Genomic DNA, 17585 nt, shown 5'->3' with positions numbered 1-17585 from the left:
GCTGACTGGGAAAAAGCTTCAGGCAGCGCCTCGGGTACGAAGTGTAAGACGTGACCCATAATTCGCCTCGCTTTTGCTGCCAAGCCATTTTAAAGGAGGCTACATCGCAAAAAGGCCTCAAACGTTTTAGGCACGTTATTTGAAGTTTTGTTTCCCCACGGGAAGCAACCTTGAAGAGCAGCGCTTGTGGGAGAGGGCTGCAATACCATTTGTATGTGGGCCTGCGTGTCCGCTGCAGTAAAGGGAGGAGGAGGAAGGTGAGCAGACTCTGCTCAGTGCAGGCTCCTTGGGGCCTTCAGCATCTCCAAGGTCACCTGTATCCCCCCACAACCTTGGGTCAATGGAGACAGGTTGGGAAAGTTCATGCCGAAAGTTGTCCAACACCCCAAGAGCAGCTGAGCTACCTGCTGAAACTATAAGGCTTCCTGTCCTTTATTATGTCAGCTCGTTTTTATAGAGCTGTGAACTTCACAGCCTAATTTAACAAGTTATAGAGGTCTGCAAGATAAACAGATCAAGAATTTCAGAGTTACCCTATGGTCTAGAGGGAGACAGGGACAATCAGTCTGACTGCATACAGAAATTTTATTCAGAATATCAGCATGAAACCCAGCATTTGTATCCAATCATAGTGTCTTATTATTGTTTCTAATACAGAAGCTGAAAAATAGGCATTATTTAAACCAGCCACAGAAAAGCTGTCAAATAATTCAATACAGGAGATTTAATTTAAATTGACTATAGATCATCCACACAGACAGCAGCCTCTCCTCAGCAATACTGTTCTGCATGTCAGAAACTTAAAACTCTGGAAAGCAGAAAAGAATTCTCAGAAACTCCCATAAAAAAGTTCCTCTGACTCAGGTATCTGTAATAGGAGCCACTGTTACTTCTTATGCAGAGTTGAAAGGGGAGATCAGCCATACAACATGCTCCATCTAAAAGTGCTAGCACAGTAACATCCTCTTGAACATAACTTCTATTTTGGATAATGAGTTGGCAACCACTGTAATACACAAATATGTAACAGTGCGAAGTAAACTCAATTTATGGCTCAGCCACATCAGTGTAGGTGTCTGAGAAAAACCATGCAACTCAAGTGTGGTACAAAACACAAATCTCTTGTCTCATGTGTACAGCTTCTGAGCCACTTAAAGGCATCACCTTCCATATACAGAGCACATACAGAACTACAAGAATTTTTTTTTCTGTTATCAGAAACCAAAACTGTAATTAAGTGCTAGAGCAGTGACTCTCTGACAGCCTTATTCCAACCTCTGACAATGCAGGAGCAGTGTAACTTGTTTTATCTCCTCCAATAGCAGGTTCTGAAAACTAGACATTTTGGCAGTCCAAGACCATGAAATTTTACCAGCACGTCACTCTCTATGTTCCTGTGCTAACACCTTAAACTCATGATGGATCCAAAATTCTCTTCCCCTTTTTCTTTTGGCTAAAGGATCATTTAACCTGAAATCATTTCACTACCTGCAATACAGGGACAACTTGATGCAGTCACATCCATTTCTAGACTCAAATTTTATGTGTGCACTACAGGAAGAAGAGACAGGACCCCTCGTGTATGGAGGGACACAGAAACCTGGCAAGGATTTTGGAGGGGAGGCCCTCTGAGGAGGGGTTGAGGTCACTTGGTTTGTTCAGCCTGGGGAGGAAGAGACTGAGGGGAGACCTCACTGTAGTCTTCAACATCCTCACGAGGGGAAGCAGAGGGGCAGAGGTAGCAACTGCTTGTCTCTGGTGACCACTGACAGGACTTGAGAAATGAAACTGTGTCAGGGGAGGGTTAGGATAGATTTTAGGAAGAGGTTCTTCAGTTCTTCATCCAGAGTGTGGCTGGGCACTGGAACAGGCTCCCCAGGGAAGTGGTCACAGCACCAACCCTGACAGAGCTTAAGAAGCTTTTGGACAACACTCTCAGGCACATGGTGGGATTCTTGGGGTGTCCTGTGCAAGGCTAGGAGTTGGACTCGATGATCCTGATGGGTCCCTTCTAACTCAGTTTATTCTATGAGTCTGCGATCCTATACGCTATGGGAGAAGCGACAGACAACTGCCATCACAGAAGTCCTGCATAAATACTCACTGTGCAGCAGGTCCAGGGACTCAGCCTGCCCAAATACCACTCTTGAAAGAGGTGACAAGGCAACAAATACTGCTTAGATGTATGATTATAGATTGTGTATGGCTATGGTTTAAGAATCTACGGAGGATCGGCGTAAAAAATCAGTATCTGACACCCATGAACGCTGCACAATACACATCTGTCCCCACAACTCTAGAGGATTATAACCACTTCCAACCAAGCAGCCATACACAAAGAGTGTCCCTTCCTTTTCCACTGAAAGGGTTAATTACATGCGCCTCTAGTTTTCAAAACAGCATTTCTGGGTAATTTCTTAATGAAAGGTACATGGACTTACTGTCTTGCAGTAAGGCAAAGAACATATGTACTTCTTAACCTGCAAACCAAACTTGTCACAAAACTGTAAAAGCAGAATATATTCTACTGCTAATATCTTAAGTAAATAGTTGCATTTAGCATCACTCTAAACCCCCCAACCAACCAGTCCACAAAACATCAACCAACTCACCACATCATTAGAGTCTGTAAAGACAGCCACTATTATTCTCACTTCCTTTTCCCTGTTTCCTTCGCCTTCCAATATTGATACTGTATTTCTCATCCAAATCATTTTTCCCCTACTTGTTCTTGTCTTGATGCTCCCTACCATTCCCCTTCTTGTTCCTGCTTAAAATTTTCACATTTCTTTTCCTCATCTGCCTCCTGTTGGTTCCATTCTCCCTGCTTTTGGTTGTCTATAGGGTAGCAGAAGTGCTTGTCAAATGCAAAAGCTAGTAAAGGAAATGGGAAAGTGAAGTTAATCTGTGAAGAAGATCACATATATTAATATTACTTAGATATCTGTAATTTGAAATGACATCTTATTTCTACAACCACAGGAAACATTTGTTTCACCATGTAGTTCATCTACCAGTCACCACAGGAAGTAACTTCTAAGATTCCATATCCCTCATTTTGTATCCTTCTCTTTTCCATTAAAAATTTAAACAGAAACCAAGCAAAGCACAGCAGGACCTTGAATTATCTTCCCACATAGGAGACTATATTAGGAGTAAAAATTAAATATTTACAAGTGGCCTACTTTATTGTCACTAAGTTCAGTGACAATAAACTTCAATACAACCCATCCACGTTATACTGCTAACAAGTAGGCTAACTGAACTTTAAGGCAGTTAACTTTTAGTTAGGCAACTGCTACATTGGAGAAAAAGTTTTGTATTTAGGGAAATTTTCCCATTCTTTTTTCACAAGAACAAGAGCACTTGGGAAAAAAATGAATTAATAGAGGCATATTCTTTTTCATAAGCAAAAGCAGTAAGGTTGGTGTGTTTAACATAATCCAGTCTTAAAGGCCCATGGCTGCTACATACTACATTTAAGTTGAAAGATTTTAAAGTATCTCTTTACAGCTATGCCTGGTACAATGAGTGTGAATCGTGTTTCAGCTTCCACAAGACATCTGCCAAAATCTCACATTTTTTTAACTGTGTGGCAGATTACTATAATGTCCTGTCACATGTAGACTCATTTTTGCGTCAGCAGAAAATATACTTGGCCCAAAGCACGGCAGAATGTCTCATTTATTAACACAGAACCCCCTTCTGTTTTGCCAGTTTATAGAGGCATGCAAGCCAGAACTTCTTAGCAAAGATCTGGCATTACTGGGTAGGAATGCTTTCCTGAGACAGTTGCCACTACTAGGTGCAGGGGAAAGTAATCAATGCATTTCAGTGGTTTGGGCTGCCTTATTTTTATTTGTTTAAGTATTGAGCTGCTAGAAGGTAAGTTAAAAACTACCAATGAAGCAATAAAAACACTTTTGTTTTTTTTTTGGAAAACCCAACGGCTATACAGTTTAGATCTCTTTACCCGTGGTATTCAGTAATTTAGGGACTGATTTAAATCTGCCTGAGAAAGATGCCCTTTAAAGAACAAGATATGTTAAATAACAAGATATGTTATTTTTTCTTCTACTTCAATATGTTAAATAACAAGATATGTTGCACTGCTATACAATAGCTACCATTCTCTACCAAGCTTTCAGAGACTACAGTATTACAATAAAAAATCTAGTGTCTTAGCACAGTAAAATGCTTGTAAATTCCTGTGTTTGGAAGCAACAGGCACTTTAGATATACATGAAACAACATTGCATAAATAAAAGTATGGAATCCAGATCACTGAAAAGACCATCTCTCTCTCCCTTCTCTTTTGCCAGTCTGTAGAGGCATGCAAGCCAGAACTTGTCAGCAAAGATCTGGCATTACTGGGTAGGAATTAACTGTTAGCATCATAGCAAATGCTTCTTGTTAATAATTTCAGATATGTACTTTCTAACAGCAGTTAAGTGGGGAAAAAAAGTTTCTTCCTCAGTGTGTGCTGGAGCAGCAGTGAGTATTGTTGGCTTGGGTCAGCACTCATATTCCCATCATAAACTTTTTTGTTCAGTTCCATATGGATAGCCAATATACAGAGTTTCCTGCAGCAAAAAAATCAAAAGCATTCCATTAGAGAATGAAGCAAGACACCATTTAAGAATTCACAAGAGAGAAGATAACTTCAGACTCAGCATAGAGAAAGTTTGCAATTTCAGTCTCTACTGCAGAGGCAAGACCTCTAACATGCAAGTCTGTATACGCACACGCATTTTGAGACAAACTCTTATGACCCAAATAATTGCTGTGATATTGATTATGCTGACATGATGATCTGTGATTTCATGACAAGGCTTTAGGGTTTGTAAAAAGGTACTAAATGTTAGCACTGCAGCTACCTTGAATAACAGTTGTTAGTTCCCTGGTAGATCAGCTGTATAAATAAAACCTTTGTTGGTAAGTTATATATCCAAATGCATCTGACTTTTGCACAGATTCCTTTTGATTTCTTTAAATAGATAAAAGTTTTCTGACAGTTTAAGTTCAAGATTACATATTGGAAATCAATTGGCTCTGTGAAAAAAGGATTCATTAAATTTAGAGAAAGTAGAAAATCCTTCCCTCTTTACTGCCTTTGTCCTGAACTTAAGCACTGATTGTTTACATTTGCAAGCACAGCTCCTCTTAATGGTACATGGCAATCCTCAATTTAACAGAAGCCTGTTTATCTTGGAGAAGGAAGATTTCCAATCCCATCTAAAGCACTGACATACATTATCTAGGACAGGTTCTTCCCTTCTCACTCTGCAAACCCCAATGCCATAACACACTTTAACTTTACACTGCAAAATCAGAAATTTCACTCCTAGTTTAGGCTACCTTACTACACAATTGTGTGAGGATACTTGTCTTTTTGACTATGACACTGCAAGAAAACACATTTCAGGACCAGATGGTTTGAAATTTAAGGTTTCTCATTCTCCATGAAAATTAGCTATCATAGAAAAAGGGTTATTTCTTTCCTCTTGCTTTAATTTACCTTTTAAAAGGATTACGGAGTAGCTCAGCCAGACAACGCAGATAATATGAGGATGAAGTTGGGGATTGTTCTAGTGTAGACACATCCACCTTGCAATGACTCCAAAAGATGTCTGCTGCATGGGGAATCGTGAGTTTAGGACTGATAATCTCAGCATTCCCATCAACTTCCAAAAGACTGGTACATTCTTGTTCATTTTCTGGCACAACATAGCTCTGAATAAAAAAAAGCTTCGGTTTTCCTAGGAGTCCAGGACATGAGTCTCCTGTAAAGTATTTCTTTATTTGTTCCAAAGGGAATCCAGAAAAGGTGTGGTCTGTACAGAAGATGCTCTGAGAGTTTCCACGGCTGACCAATATGCAAATGAAGCTGTCATAATTTTTGTGCTTCTGCCACCTTGCAATTTCAAGCAATTTTTGATTCATGGAGTTCATATTTAAATACCTGTGACAATGAACGTCATAGCCTAAGCCTCTGAAGGTCTCTTCCAACACATCTGAAAGAAGCAAGATGTAATTAAACCAAGGCACACCAAAGCTCAATCTCATCTATATTGAATTACAGTACTTACAGTGTTTTTCTACTGAAACTAAGTAGTTTATTTTATCACAATAATTAAAAATCAGGAGCGCTTGGTGTTGATCACAGTACGTTACATACTTATAGTGCTATATGCATGTTGTCTTTCCTGTGAGCTACGTTTCATAGCAGCAGAGACACTGTTACCTGTTTCACATTCCACAGACACTTAAATGCTTTCCTTTAAAGCATATATTCCAAGTTTCTAAGACTTAAAATACAAGGCAAGAAAAAACACACTTGAAATTATAAAGAGTGATCTGGACAGCATAGGAAGTCTGTTTCACCTTTTAATTTGTCAAAATTACTCTGAATGGTTATTATAGATACACAGAACTGCATAAGAAACACCGAGGTTCTCTTTCATCAGTCAAAAATGAACCTGCTGCAGTCATTTTTGCTTCCTAAAATTTTAAGTGATGAGCTCCAGGTGAAGAATGGACACTGGAGTCTTAACTGAGAATGGCATTTTCAGGCAAAGAAGAAAGCTGAATAACGAACTCTTTCAATTGAGTTAGAAATTAAAACTGTAGGTAGCCAAACCGCAAGACTTATTGTATTTGTGTTAATCTGTGCTGCAGGAAAATGTGTTAAGATCTGAATAACTACTTTGGAAGTTTCTTAATATGGGACTGAAACCAGATACATGGTGGTTAAAACCACAAGTATTAAGTGTTCAGAGAACCACAAGCTACTACGAGGACTTATAGCTGTAGCATTGTATGTTTAGTATAAAACACATATACATTTGCCCATGCAGAGCTTCAGGTAGGAAAAGAATTGTCAAGTGCTATGTTTATGTAAAATGCCTTACACACATAGGAAACTTACCCACAGCTGTCTTTGACTTCAAAAGTTTAAGAAGCCTTAATTAGCAGGGGCTGTTTCAGAAGTAATGGCAGTGAAGCAGCTGTATTACCACACTGTCCTCTCCAAAAAGCCCACAGTGAACACAAGAAACAGAACTCATAACTTTCCTCAGCAAAATAAACTGTAGACACAAATTCTACGCTATAGTGAGGTGATAAAAAATAACAGTTTCATTCCAATTCTGCTGATTTGATTAAATTTTGTAAAATAATTCAAAAACTGTCCAGACATTTTAAATTTGAAAGTAGAAAGATAAAGCTTCCTTATTTTATGCAATAAAACATGCTCTCAAAATTCAGACTACTCAGTATCACTGCGGTCTAGCAGTTACACACTCAATGAAGCCCTCCATCAGTCAGGGGGTAACAGAACATGTACAAAATAAGAATTACAGCAGTGAGAATACTTTTCCTGTAATGTCCCAATCTTACTGGCAGCTGCACATTAGCACACAAATACAAAACCTGGTGTCACCTTAGTCCCCACACACACTAACTGTCACAGTTTAAAAGAATCAACTCAAAAACTCAGAGCTGACAATTTGGTTAACAATTAATCAGAAATTGTACATGGCCTTGGATAAGCCTTGGATACTTTAAGGCAAGACACACCACAGCATTACATGGTGTGAGTCTGAGATCAGAAACTACCTACTTCTTTAACACTAGCCATCTGCCAACAAACCTCCACTGATTTTTCAGCATCTCCATTCTACATAAAACACTAGCCTTTTCTTCCCTCATTATTTACAATGTAAGGATTAAAACTGATTTCCAAACGGAAAAGTCAAAAGCAGCTATTTACAAAACAGCAAACTGCATTTCAGTTTGAATTTTATCAGCATTTGATAAATTCATGCTGTTTACACTGGGCATTATAAAATGTTGTAATTCTTGATCCTACAGTATCTATTACTGGTTCACCTTCCTGAGATTAAATCCTGGGACAGCTACAGATTCTAATGGATGCCACAGATACAATTTCTAATGTTTTCCCTGCCCTCTTCTTTTTCTTCAGTGTACTCAGACTTCAGAATAGTGTGGCACAACTATTTCTGCCTTTCTAGCAAACTCCTTTAAGCAATGCCATATGCCCTGTCTCCTCTGAATCTCACTAGCACCATAATGTACTTCAGTGCAAGTCTTGCCTTCTATCATGTTAAATGCTGACAATGTGACTTGAAACATCTGAGATACAGACTTTCTGTGTGTGAGCTCCACAACCACTGCCCTTCAATTACATCAGCAATTCTAAGTTAGTTCATCTGCTGGACCATTATATTTGAGAAAACCAAAAGACATGTCCAGAAATCATCTCCTTCCCCTACATCTCCCAGCCTATACAGAACTGACTGCAAATACTCTTTTCATGTTTATTTTTAGCCTCGCGTGTTACAGTGATTAGAGAGTGAGGGGTGTTTTTGATTGTGCAAAGATCTAATTCTAGGATTCTACAAAGGCAATCAGGAAACCCCCACATTTCAACCATGGCAGTGACTACACTGACAGCAGTGGTGACACTTTCAGTTTCACTGTGATGACAGTTTCAGCCAAACTGTGCAAGAAAGGACAGAAGCCCAGGTGCATCATAAATAAAGGACCTCATGGCTATTCAAAATCTCTAGTGTCCAATATGACTGCACTTCAAATCCACAACAGTTTTGGTTTTGTTAACTGGTGGGAAACACTACCATCTCTGCCAATAACCTGCTGTACGACTGTATGACTGCTGTAAGCCTAATTTTTCTGTTGGTTGCTGAACATCCTTTTTGTCCATCCCAAAATTCAGTCTATCCTCTTCCAAGTTCTTTCATTCAGAGATTCTGCACAAAAAAACCCAAACGTTGTCTCCAGTAATTAGGACACTTGGCTTTAACCTGATGTTGTCCCTTCCAACTCTTTGCTTTAGAAATCTTACTAGAATTGGTAGATTAAATGACTGGGACAACACTACCCTAATCTGGCTAGAAAATGTACATTATATTCTTTATACTAAATTCTTCTAATTATCTGAGATTAACAAGTTAAGGGACTTAAAATTCCAGAGACTTACCAGTGTCATTGCCAATACAATCTATTATCAGGCATATTCCTAAAGGCTGACTTTGCATTCTGTAATAATCATCAGGCATCTGAGAAATGTGAAAGGACAATTACAAAGTCAATACATCACTTTCTCAATTTTTAGACCATATTATTTTCTCAATTTTATGTTATAGATGCATTAAACAACATTCTGTTGTTTTCCATCAAGTAGCTAGCAGAAATCTGTCTACTGGGTTGTAATGTGCCTTATCTACACAACAAAAAAGCAGGAGAAAGGGACTAATGATTCTTTCCCCTCTATTTCTAGTACAGGCTTAGTTTTTGTGTCCTTGTGTTATGTAATCTCACTACCATAAGGATTCTTAAACAGATACTAGAAGTGTACAAGCTTCATACTGCCAACACAATAAATGTAGAGATCTTTTGTGTTCCTCAGGTGTGCAAGCAAGCACTGCTCATCAGAAAATTTATTTCCTTATTTAGTGGAACAACCTTCTTATTTCTATATAATCCATAATGATTCTATCGTAATTCCTCTCCCCTCTGAAGAGAATTGATTGAAGCAAATCAATTTGCTACAGGTTGGTTCCTGGCCTACAGGAGAACTAGTGAAAATAGCAGTTGGCCATCCTTATCATTAATACCCCAAGCACATCTGTCTTCTGCCTGGAGAGCAAGGGGTGAGGAGGGAATCAAGAACAAAATATACTACATGGAAAGAAGCTCTGTGATTTCTAATGCATGTGGCAAGAGTTCTGAACTTCAACAAGTTTTAACTTGGCCTCCACTAATAAATGTACAAGTTCTGTGTGCACATCATACACGAATGTATTTTGCACACTGCTGCTTCCAGAGTAGCAGCAAATATTTTATATTTCAAATATATTCTGCAAAAACAATTCACAGAACCTGTTTATGGCTGAGGATGTACCCATTGTTCTTCCTGCACACAACCCAAGGAAATCTCAAAATGAAACACAAAGAAAACTAAGGAAAATACTCACAGAGATTATATTTATTTACATGCATACATATACACAAGAATATACCTTATGTGACACTGATCCTGACTCCTCAATGGACATGCGAAGTGGTTCTGCTGCACCTAAAACATACAGAAGTAATCTCAGTATGCAAATGCCAGTGATATTTTTTAATCACCAGATCAGTTATAAAGAAGAATGCATCTACATCAGCAAAGTTCTGACCCATCGGGACCTCCCAGTTTCTATGTATGCTACTGAAGTTTAAAAATCCCTAAATTATTCACCACTAAAATGTTATCTGGATTTCATTCTACATTGCTTGGGACTAGAAGAAACAATGAATCTCTTCTACATTGAAACAATTCAGCCAACTAATTTTAAAAATCACCATATTTGAGAGATATTTGGGGTTTCCAGAGAAAACACAATACACATGGAAAGAACCTGGTATTCAATGCACTACTTCCTGGCTGGCCTGGTGGGGAGTTCACTGCTGAACTGACACAAAAACTTCCTTCTCCAGAGCTAATGGGCAGAACTGCACTACGCAGGCCTCCAGAGCCAATTTTATCCATGGTTTTACTAATAAAGTATTTATTCTGTTAAGAAGTTTTGACAGTGGAAGCTTACAATTTTTAAGAATGTTTTAAGATGTGGCTGCACAAGCAAAGCAAATACAAGACCAAACAGTAAGGCCAGGCTCAGTTCTGAGAGTTATCAAACACTTTCTGCTCCTGATGTTATTAACAGGATTAGCCATGAACACAACTATCAAACAACAGTCCTTTTGATGTAATGAAATTCATCATTTGGCTCTTTTAGATAAAATGCTCTTACCCAGAGTAAGACTTGATCCATTTCGTAATTTTTCTATGTTCTCATTCTGAATCTGAAATTAAGAAAAAGGCATAATTTTCCTACTCTCCTTCAAGAATTAATAAACATGTTCCAAAATAAAACACAGTAGTATTTCTTCCTCAGTAAAAGGATATTTTAGATTCATTTCTATCAGCTAAATAGAATTACAATGTAACAGATGACAAAACCTACCCAGAGCACAGACAAATAAAATAAACACCCAACTGTTCCTCCTCCTCACCAGCTTGTCGTGAACAGCAAGGAAAAGCCTCTGAAGATGTGAACTTTGTTTCCTATATAGCAACTATATATAGGAATATATATATATAGGACAACTAATATCATCAAATTTAGCAAGGTTAAACACTTTAAGAAAGGTCATACTAATACAGTATCAGAGCTAACTCAAATATAAAGAATACTGCATGCAATAGGATTTGATGACTTTTCAGATACTGAGGTATCTTCTTAAACTAAGTTTAAAACAAACCACAAAAAAAAAAAAAAAAAAAAAAGAAAAACTCTTCTTAAAAAAGTTATCATTTTCAGCTTCAAAAATTAAAAGCTACTTTCCCTGAAAGGTCCAGAGGTATAAAGAAGAAGAATAAGTTTTGCAAAGAAGAGTCAAAGCAAAGCTTTTCACTCCACAGTGTAGTACAAAAAAGCCACCAAGATACAGATTTCATATGTTTTTAATAGGAAAAAATTCACAGAAGTTCTTTAAAGGGCATCTTTCTCAGGCAGATTTAAATCAGTCCCTAAATTCAGCAAATAACAGGAATAACAGAAATAAACCAAGCAATATTTTAGTCACTAGACAACTTTAATTCCTCAGACTCTAAAAGATGGATCTCCTTTTAAAGTCTGGCAATATTTAGAAATAAAGGATTTGTTTCTTGTATACTTACCCCTGAATGATAAGGAGGATCAATCAGATTGAAATTAGGGAGAGAGGCCTGATGAGCATTTACATAAACTGGCTGAGAATGAACGGAGGACACTGAAGCTGTAAATTTAACAGAAACACAAATACACCACACTATTTCAACTGTTTTGAAAACCTAGATCTACAAAGAATGCAAATGCCCTTATTTGTAAGTCACAGTCTTATCTTATTGCTATCAAGAGTAGCCAGTGCAAAAAGAGCATCTTACCTTCATGTTTGTACTTCTGAATCTTCCTAATCAAGTCTATCCTGTGAATACTTCGAAAACAGTTTTCTATCAAATCCAGTTGATTAGGAGCCACCAAATTTAGCTTCTCCAGATCAATTATAAGAGCTAAAAAACTCTAGAATAGCAACATAAATCCAAACACATCAGTAATTTTTTCTCCACCAGATGTAACAAAGCAACACAGAAAATCCCATGGAGAGGTCATAAAGGCTGTATGAACAATTAGAGACGTTATACCTTCTAAGAAAATTATCTGAGAGACATATGAATCCTTGATATTATCACAGCAGTGATAGAAACTACAAACTGATATTCTCAAAAATCTATCTTTAAATTTTTGAGGAAACAGTTTTGCATTTTGTTTTTGCTACAAAGCCAGCCACTGCAAATGTCACCTCACATGCCACAAAGCAAGAGGCAAGAAAAGCTTTGGGAAATTTTCAGGGCCTTTCTCCTCTGACTGAAGACAGAAAAGGAAAAAAAAAACTTCAAAGGAAGAAGACAGAAATCTTCAGTCTTCTCTGCACAGTGGTCAAGGTTTCTGAATCCTCTCTACTGAATTTCTGCTTTCTCAGAGGACTTAACCAAAATATTCAGAATGCAAAGGTATAAAGATGTAATTACGTTCTTTTGTGTTCTTTTTTAAGTGAATTACAATGTGTTCTTTTGTAAGTGAAGCAGAGCACAAACAAAAAGTGACCTTGTAATTCAAGATAGAGTTCAAATGGTTACTGGTTTGAGATTATTCTTACATGAACTTTCAGGTCAGAAATATTGAAGAAAGACTTCTGTAAGCCTGCCCATGAAGTTCATTCAACCACCATACACTATAACAAGCACTGCTCCCTCTTATTTTTTTACTAGTTTTCCATGCTTCTTTTCTTGAATTAAAAATCAACAAAATGAAACAGAAGCCACAACTCCTTGTCTGCTTCCTGATGTTTGTGTACTCCTGCCTCAATACTCCTTGCAGTACTGACTCCTTTCCTTTGCTGTCTAGCTACATTTTTTTTTTTTTACTTTAATGTCTCTTTGCTCCAGAGGAGAATGACAGCAGGAAAACATACCTTATCTTTTGCCATTTTCATACGAGGTGCATAATCTCTGAGTAGAAAACCAAGAGAACCCACTTCATCTTTTTCCAGATTTTCATTTATCTCTACCATTAGTACCCTGAAATAAAGTTGAGATATTTCGAAAGGATTAGCTTGCAGCAAGATTCCTCCCATTCCCAACTACTCAACTTCTCCCCATGTTCCAGTCTTCATCTACAATCTCTAACTAAGAAACAGGTAAAAAACCTACCCTGTTTCAAGATCCAACTATGAAATACTCTTGCTAATCAGCACCTGTGTTTTTCAGACTGACAGTGTAATAACCACTGTTAGGAAAACAGAAGATTTCTTAATGTTTAACAGAGATTAAGTGAGAGAACGAGACAACAGAACATATCCTTAACTTTTTAACCTGTTAATTACAGGGTTTTTGTTTCAGTGAGAATTTAATACAAGAAAATCTTCCTTATGAGTACATGAATTTCTTTCTGAAGTCTCTCAAAGAAGAGAGTTTCTAAATTTAATTTCTTAATTTAAGCCTCTCAAAACTAATAGAGTAAAACAAGTAAGAGAGAGGTCCCTTGAGAAAAGTTTTACCAGGTAGCTATGTGCCCAAAGCAAACCAGAAAATAAAATATGTCTAACCAATGATATTTCTTTAAAGTGTCATTTTTAGCTGCTAACCTAGAACTCTACAAACATCACTGGTTTTATTCACAAACACACAAACTCCTTAAATACAGATGCTTCTAATGCCATGACTAGTAAGAAACTACTGAAGTTTAATTCAGGGACTAAACTTGACATTTTCTTTTAACTACAACTCTAGATATAATGTCCTTATCTGCTTTTCTTCTACTTCAATAAATATTCTCTGAATCTGTGAAGTATTAAAAAACAAAATAAAAAAAACACCCCAAAAAAACCAAACAAAAACAAAACAAAACAAAACAAAAAAAACCACAACTCACCCATACTGTCCCCCCCCCAAAAACAAAGGAAAAAAACAAACCACTTATTTTGAACAAGATAGTGTAGCTTTAAAATCTGAAATAGATATATTACCTGTAATCAGGTATAAGTCTGAGACTCCTGGCAAGGTGAGCTTCCACTGTTGCTTTCTCAGTGTTCAGGATCCTCCTCAGCAAGTCAAACCTCTTAACTCTGTACAACAGCTCAGACAAGCCAACAGGAGTCAGTTTCTCTCTCTCATTCAAAGCCACCAAGATCTCTTTAAGATCAGCAGTGGCCAAGTCAGGAGCAAGGTCTCGGCACAGGAAAACCATCATCTCTTCTTCATCTTTGTCCAATTCTTCTTGAATCTGATGAATAAGGAAAGCTGGCACTTGGCACCTGGTCATCACGTTGTTGCTGTTCCTTTAAAATTGCCAGCCTTCTGATTTTTAAACTGGAAACCAACATGACATGAAGCCTGTGTCTACCACAGCACTTCTCTTGTGCTCATTCTTAACTAGGTGCATTTCTACAAGGGCAGTTCTGTGGGAGAGAATTAAAAGGCAATCAATCAGTGATCTGCTGCACAAGTTCACATAACTCTCCTATCTGAAGAATTTAACTTTCAACTAACACTCCAACATACATGACACAGACCTCCTTTATTCAAGGGACTCTCCCAGTTGTTCATTACAAAACTAAAACTATTTAGAAGGTCATACTAATCAGAAAGACATGTAAGACTTTTTAGAGTAAATTACCTGAACGTGAGTCTGTATATTCCATAGGAAGTGAAACAAAAGTCATCAGCTTGCTGATGAGTGGTAGATTAAGTATTTCCAAAAGCTCTGCCCTTTTCCGAGCAACAATATAACATGTAATTTTAAAACCACTAATTATCTGTAAATTCAAGAGTGTGTGGATTTTCTTATTATTAACATAATTTAAATTTATTCCAATCTGGGGTTAAAAGGATTTTCCACACACACCCTCTGTGCTCAAAAAGACTGAAAAGCCACTCAAAGAAAATACTCCAACCTTAAATATGCAAATTGGTTAATTCTGAAAGTATAGATAAGCCACAGACCACTTTTTTCTTCATTGAACATTCATGTACCATCATACTGAAAACTGGAAAAAAATTTCAAACTTAGAAAAACCCCCAGCCTTGTGATTAATAAAATCAGCAGGGTGCTGTGCTCAATTTCCACTGCCACCAACTATGGAAATTCTATCTAAACCCCTCTGACCTCCATTACATACAGGGAGAAATGGCAGATGAACAAACCTAAAGACAAACCTTAGTCCTTCCACAGAGTTTGATCACTATATTGCAGAGTTCTATTTAATCCATACTGGAAAGCAATTGCCAATTCAACTTCAAAGCCTAAAATACCAAAAGTTTCTAGCACCTGAATAAGGGTTTTTTTTAAAGCATTTTCATCCTTTTGTTACGCATTCTGGAAGTTACAATCAAAAATGTCACATATTGTGTCCATAATTAAGCAGGTGAGATAAATAAATCTAAAACAGAGGAACCCCTCATGCACTGTAATGTGTTTTGGAAAGTTTTCTATCAGAAGAAAAGCATATTTATTGCTAACTTATTTTCAATCTAGCATCAAACACTTGTGAGAATTCTACAGAATGACACTGTTTTCATGACATAATGCAGTCAAGAAGGGGGAGGCACAAAGCACCTTCATATGAAAGTATCTCCCAGATACATTCAGCTGGGACTTTCAAAAGAACTTGAAGTAATAGTTTAACTCTTAAGTGAAACAGGAATTTAACAACTTTTGGTCACTTTTGGAAATACCAGAAAAACTTTTTAACTACTCCAGTTGATTTTTATCTAATCTTTTAAAACTAGTTAAAACAACAGAGGAGGGGGTGTGTGTTAGGAAGGAATTTTCTACTGAGTTGGAATTTCAGACACGCAAAATTACTATTTATATGTTAACTTAAAATTAATTTGCCTTTAAAACACACATGTGAATCATCTTCTTTTGTGAATTTCCTTTATATCACATGCTCATTATAAAATAATGCTGATTATACTCTCAGTGTTGAAATTATCTTACCTGTATGTAGAATTGTTCACAAGAACACTGGAAAACTGGCATTTGACCATTGCCAAACCACTGATCCAGCACACATTGGTTTCCATCCAGGATTTTCCAGTGATTACATTAACTCACTGTCTGCTGGACAAATATCAAGATGACAAATTACTGTGGGGGGCTACTTCCTAATTTTATGGGAGTGGGAAAACCAAAGAAAATGACAAACAGTCGTTCTTCTGTATGACTGCAGTGAATCAGGAGTGGTGCTCTAAATAAAAGAAAACCAGCTGTGCACATAACATTCATTGGGTACTGCGTGGGAAATGAGTAAGAGCAACGAGCAGTGATTTTTTAGTATAAACTAAAACAGCTTGCAGAGCCACTTCACCATAAGAGATAAAGGGCATAATGCTCCACTCTTCGATCTGATGACCACCTTTTCAAACATCACAGATAGTCATTACAGCTGCAAGAGTTAAAGAACAAAAACAATCACAACATAAACCCAGCAGCCTAGCTTTTGATTATCTGGACTCTGCAACAAGATGACTTATAAATTCTTTATAAACAGGAGAGAAAAATCAGCTTATCTTCTAAGACGAAATAAAAAAGTTCATAGTCATCAGAGATAAAGCTGCCTCAATAATTTTTGTGTTCATGTGCATGTCTAATTAGGCTTTTTTTTTTTCAACACCCTTGCATAGGAGCAGGAAATAACACACCAAAATTTCACACAAAGATGCACAAGGCTCCAGTTAACTCCTTGCTGGCATTTTGTATCTTGAACCTTTCACGGTCATCTTTGCAGCAACAAAACCAGGATATGACACCAGTGGGTGTAGTTCTGGTTTGGGAGATTATCTTTCTTTCACAAGACGAAGATGACCTGGCTATGGGGGCACAGGCTGTGCTTCGTGCTTGCTCCGCTCTGCGTTGTTTGAAGAGGTGGCGGTGGTGAACGATTGCGCTTGGAGCCAGGGCCATCTGGCATTTTTCAAAGTTGCAGAGCACGCTCCACAACTTTTAAATTTCCCTATTTCATTACTGCCCCACGCCCTTCCAACAGAACTTTTGCAACGTACTCAGGAAACACAGGAAATTTCTCCGGCACATTCCTTCCTAGGCTTGAACAGTTTTCTCCCGATGTAAACTAGTATGACCACGCTAATTTGTTTTAACATCCCAGTCCTCCTAATTAAAACAAAAAACAAAACAAAACAAAAAAAAAATCCCCAAAACCAAACAAAAAATCCCCAACTACGAAACGTGGTTTATGCAGATTTCCAGTCATTTTTCTAAGTGCGTCATTTTAAATCACACTCGGTTTCGGTTCTCACCACGAGCCCAGGCCCCGCTTGCGCCGGACGTTCCGGCGTTGGGCCGCCTGTGCTGAAAGCGCAGGATGGGAAGGGAAGGGAAGGGTGAGGGAAAGGATGGGGGAAAGGAGCGGGGGAAGGTATAACGCACCCAGACGCGTCG

General features: G+C 37.8%; 1 protein-coding gene across 1 annotated transcript; it reads right to left on the bottom strand.

The window, feature by feature from the left end:
* Positions 1-565: 565 nt before the first annotated feature.
* CFLAR (CASP8 and FADD like apoptosis regulator) lies at positions 566-17558 on the bottom strand. Its single transcript, XM_053981918.1, has 10 exons — positions 16125-17558; positions 14152-14583; positions 13099-13204; positions 12011-12146; positions 11765-11862; positions 10836-10887; positions 10062-10117; positions 9020-9098; positions 5519-6014; positions 566-4583 (listed from the first exon to the last, which is right to left on the bottom strand). Exons 2-10 carry the CDS (start codon positions 14445-14447, stop codon positions 4448-4450), a joined length of 1455 nt encoding a protein of 484 aa, XP_053837893.1. The 5' UTR covers positions 14448-14583; positions 16125-17558; the 3' UTR covers positions 566-4447.
* Positions 17559-17585: the final 27 nt, after the last annotated feature.

The sequence above is a fragment of the Vidua macroura genome, chromosome 7 (assembly GCF_024509145.1).
Source record: "Vidua macroura isolate BioBank_ID:100142 chromosome 7, ASM2450914v1, whole genome shotgun sequence".
Classification (NCBI taxonomy): domain Eukaryota; kingdom Metazoa; phylum Chordata; class Aves; order Passeriformes; family Viduidae; genus Vidua; species Vidua macroura.
The sequence above is the reverse complement of the archived record's forward strand: the minus strand, read 5'-3'. Positions and strand labels throughout refer to the sequence as shown.

What these genes read in the sequence shown, in the direction of transcription:
- CFLAR (XM_053981918.1), bottom strand. Translation starts at nt 14,447, where the DNA reads ATGACCAGGTGCCAAGTGCCAGCTTTCCTTATTCATCAGATTCAAGAA. An exon ending in AGACTTATACCTGATTACAG is followed by an intron (nt 13,205 to 14,151) that starts GTAATATATCTA and finishes ACTTTATTTCAG; the next exon opens with GGTACTAATGGTAGAGATAA. An exon ending in ATCCTCCTTATCATTCAGGG is followed by an intron (nt 10,888 to 11,764) that starts GTAAGTATACAA and finishes TCTTAATTTCAG; the next exon opens with ATTCAGAATGAGAACATAGA.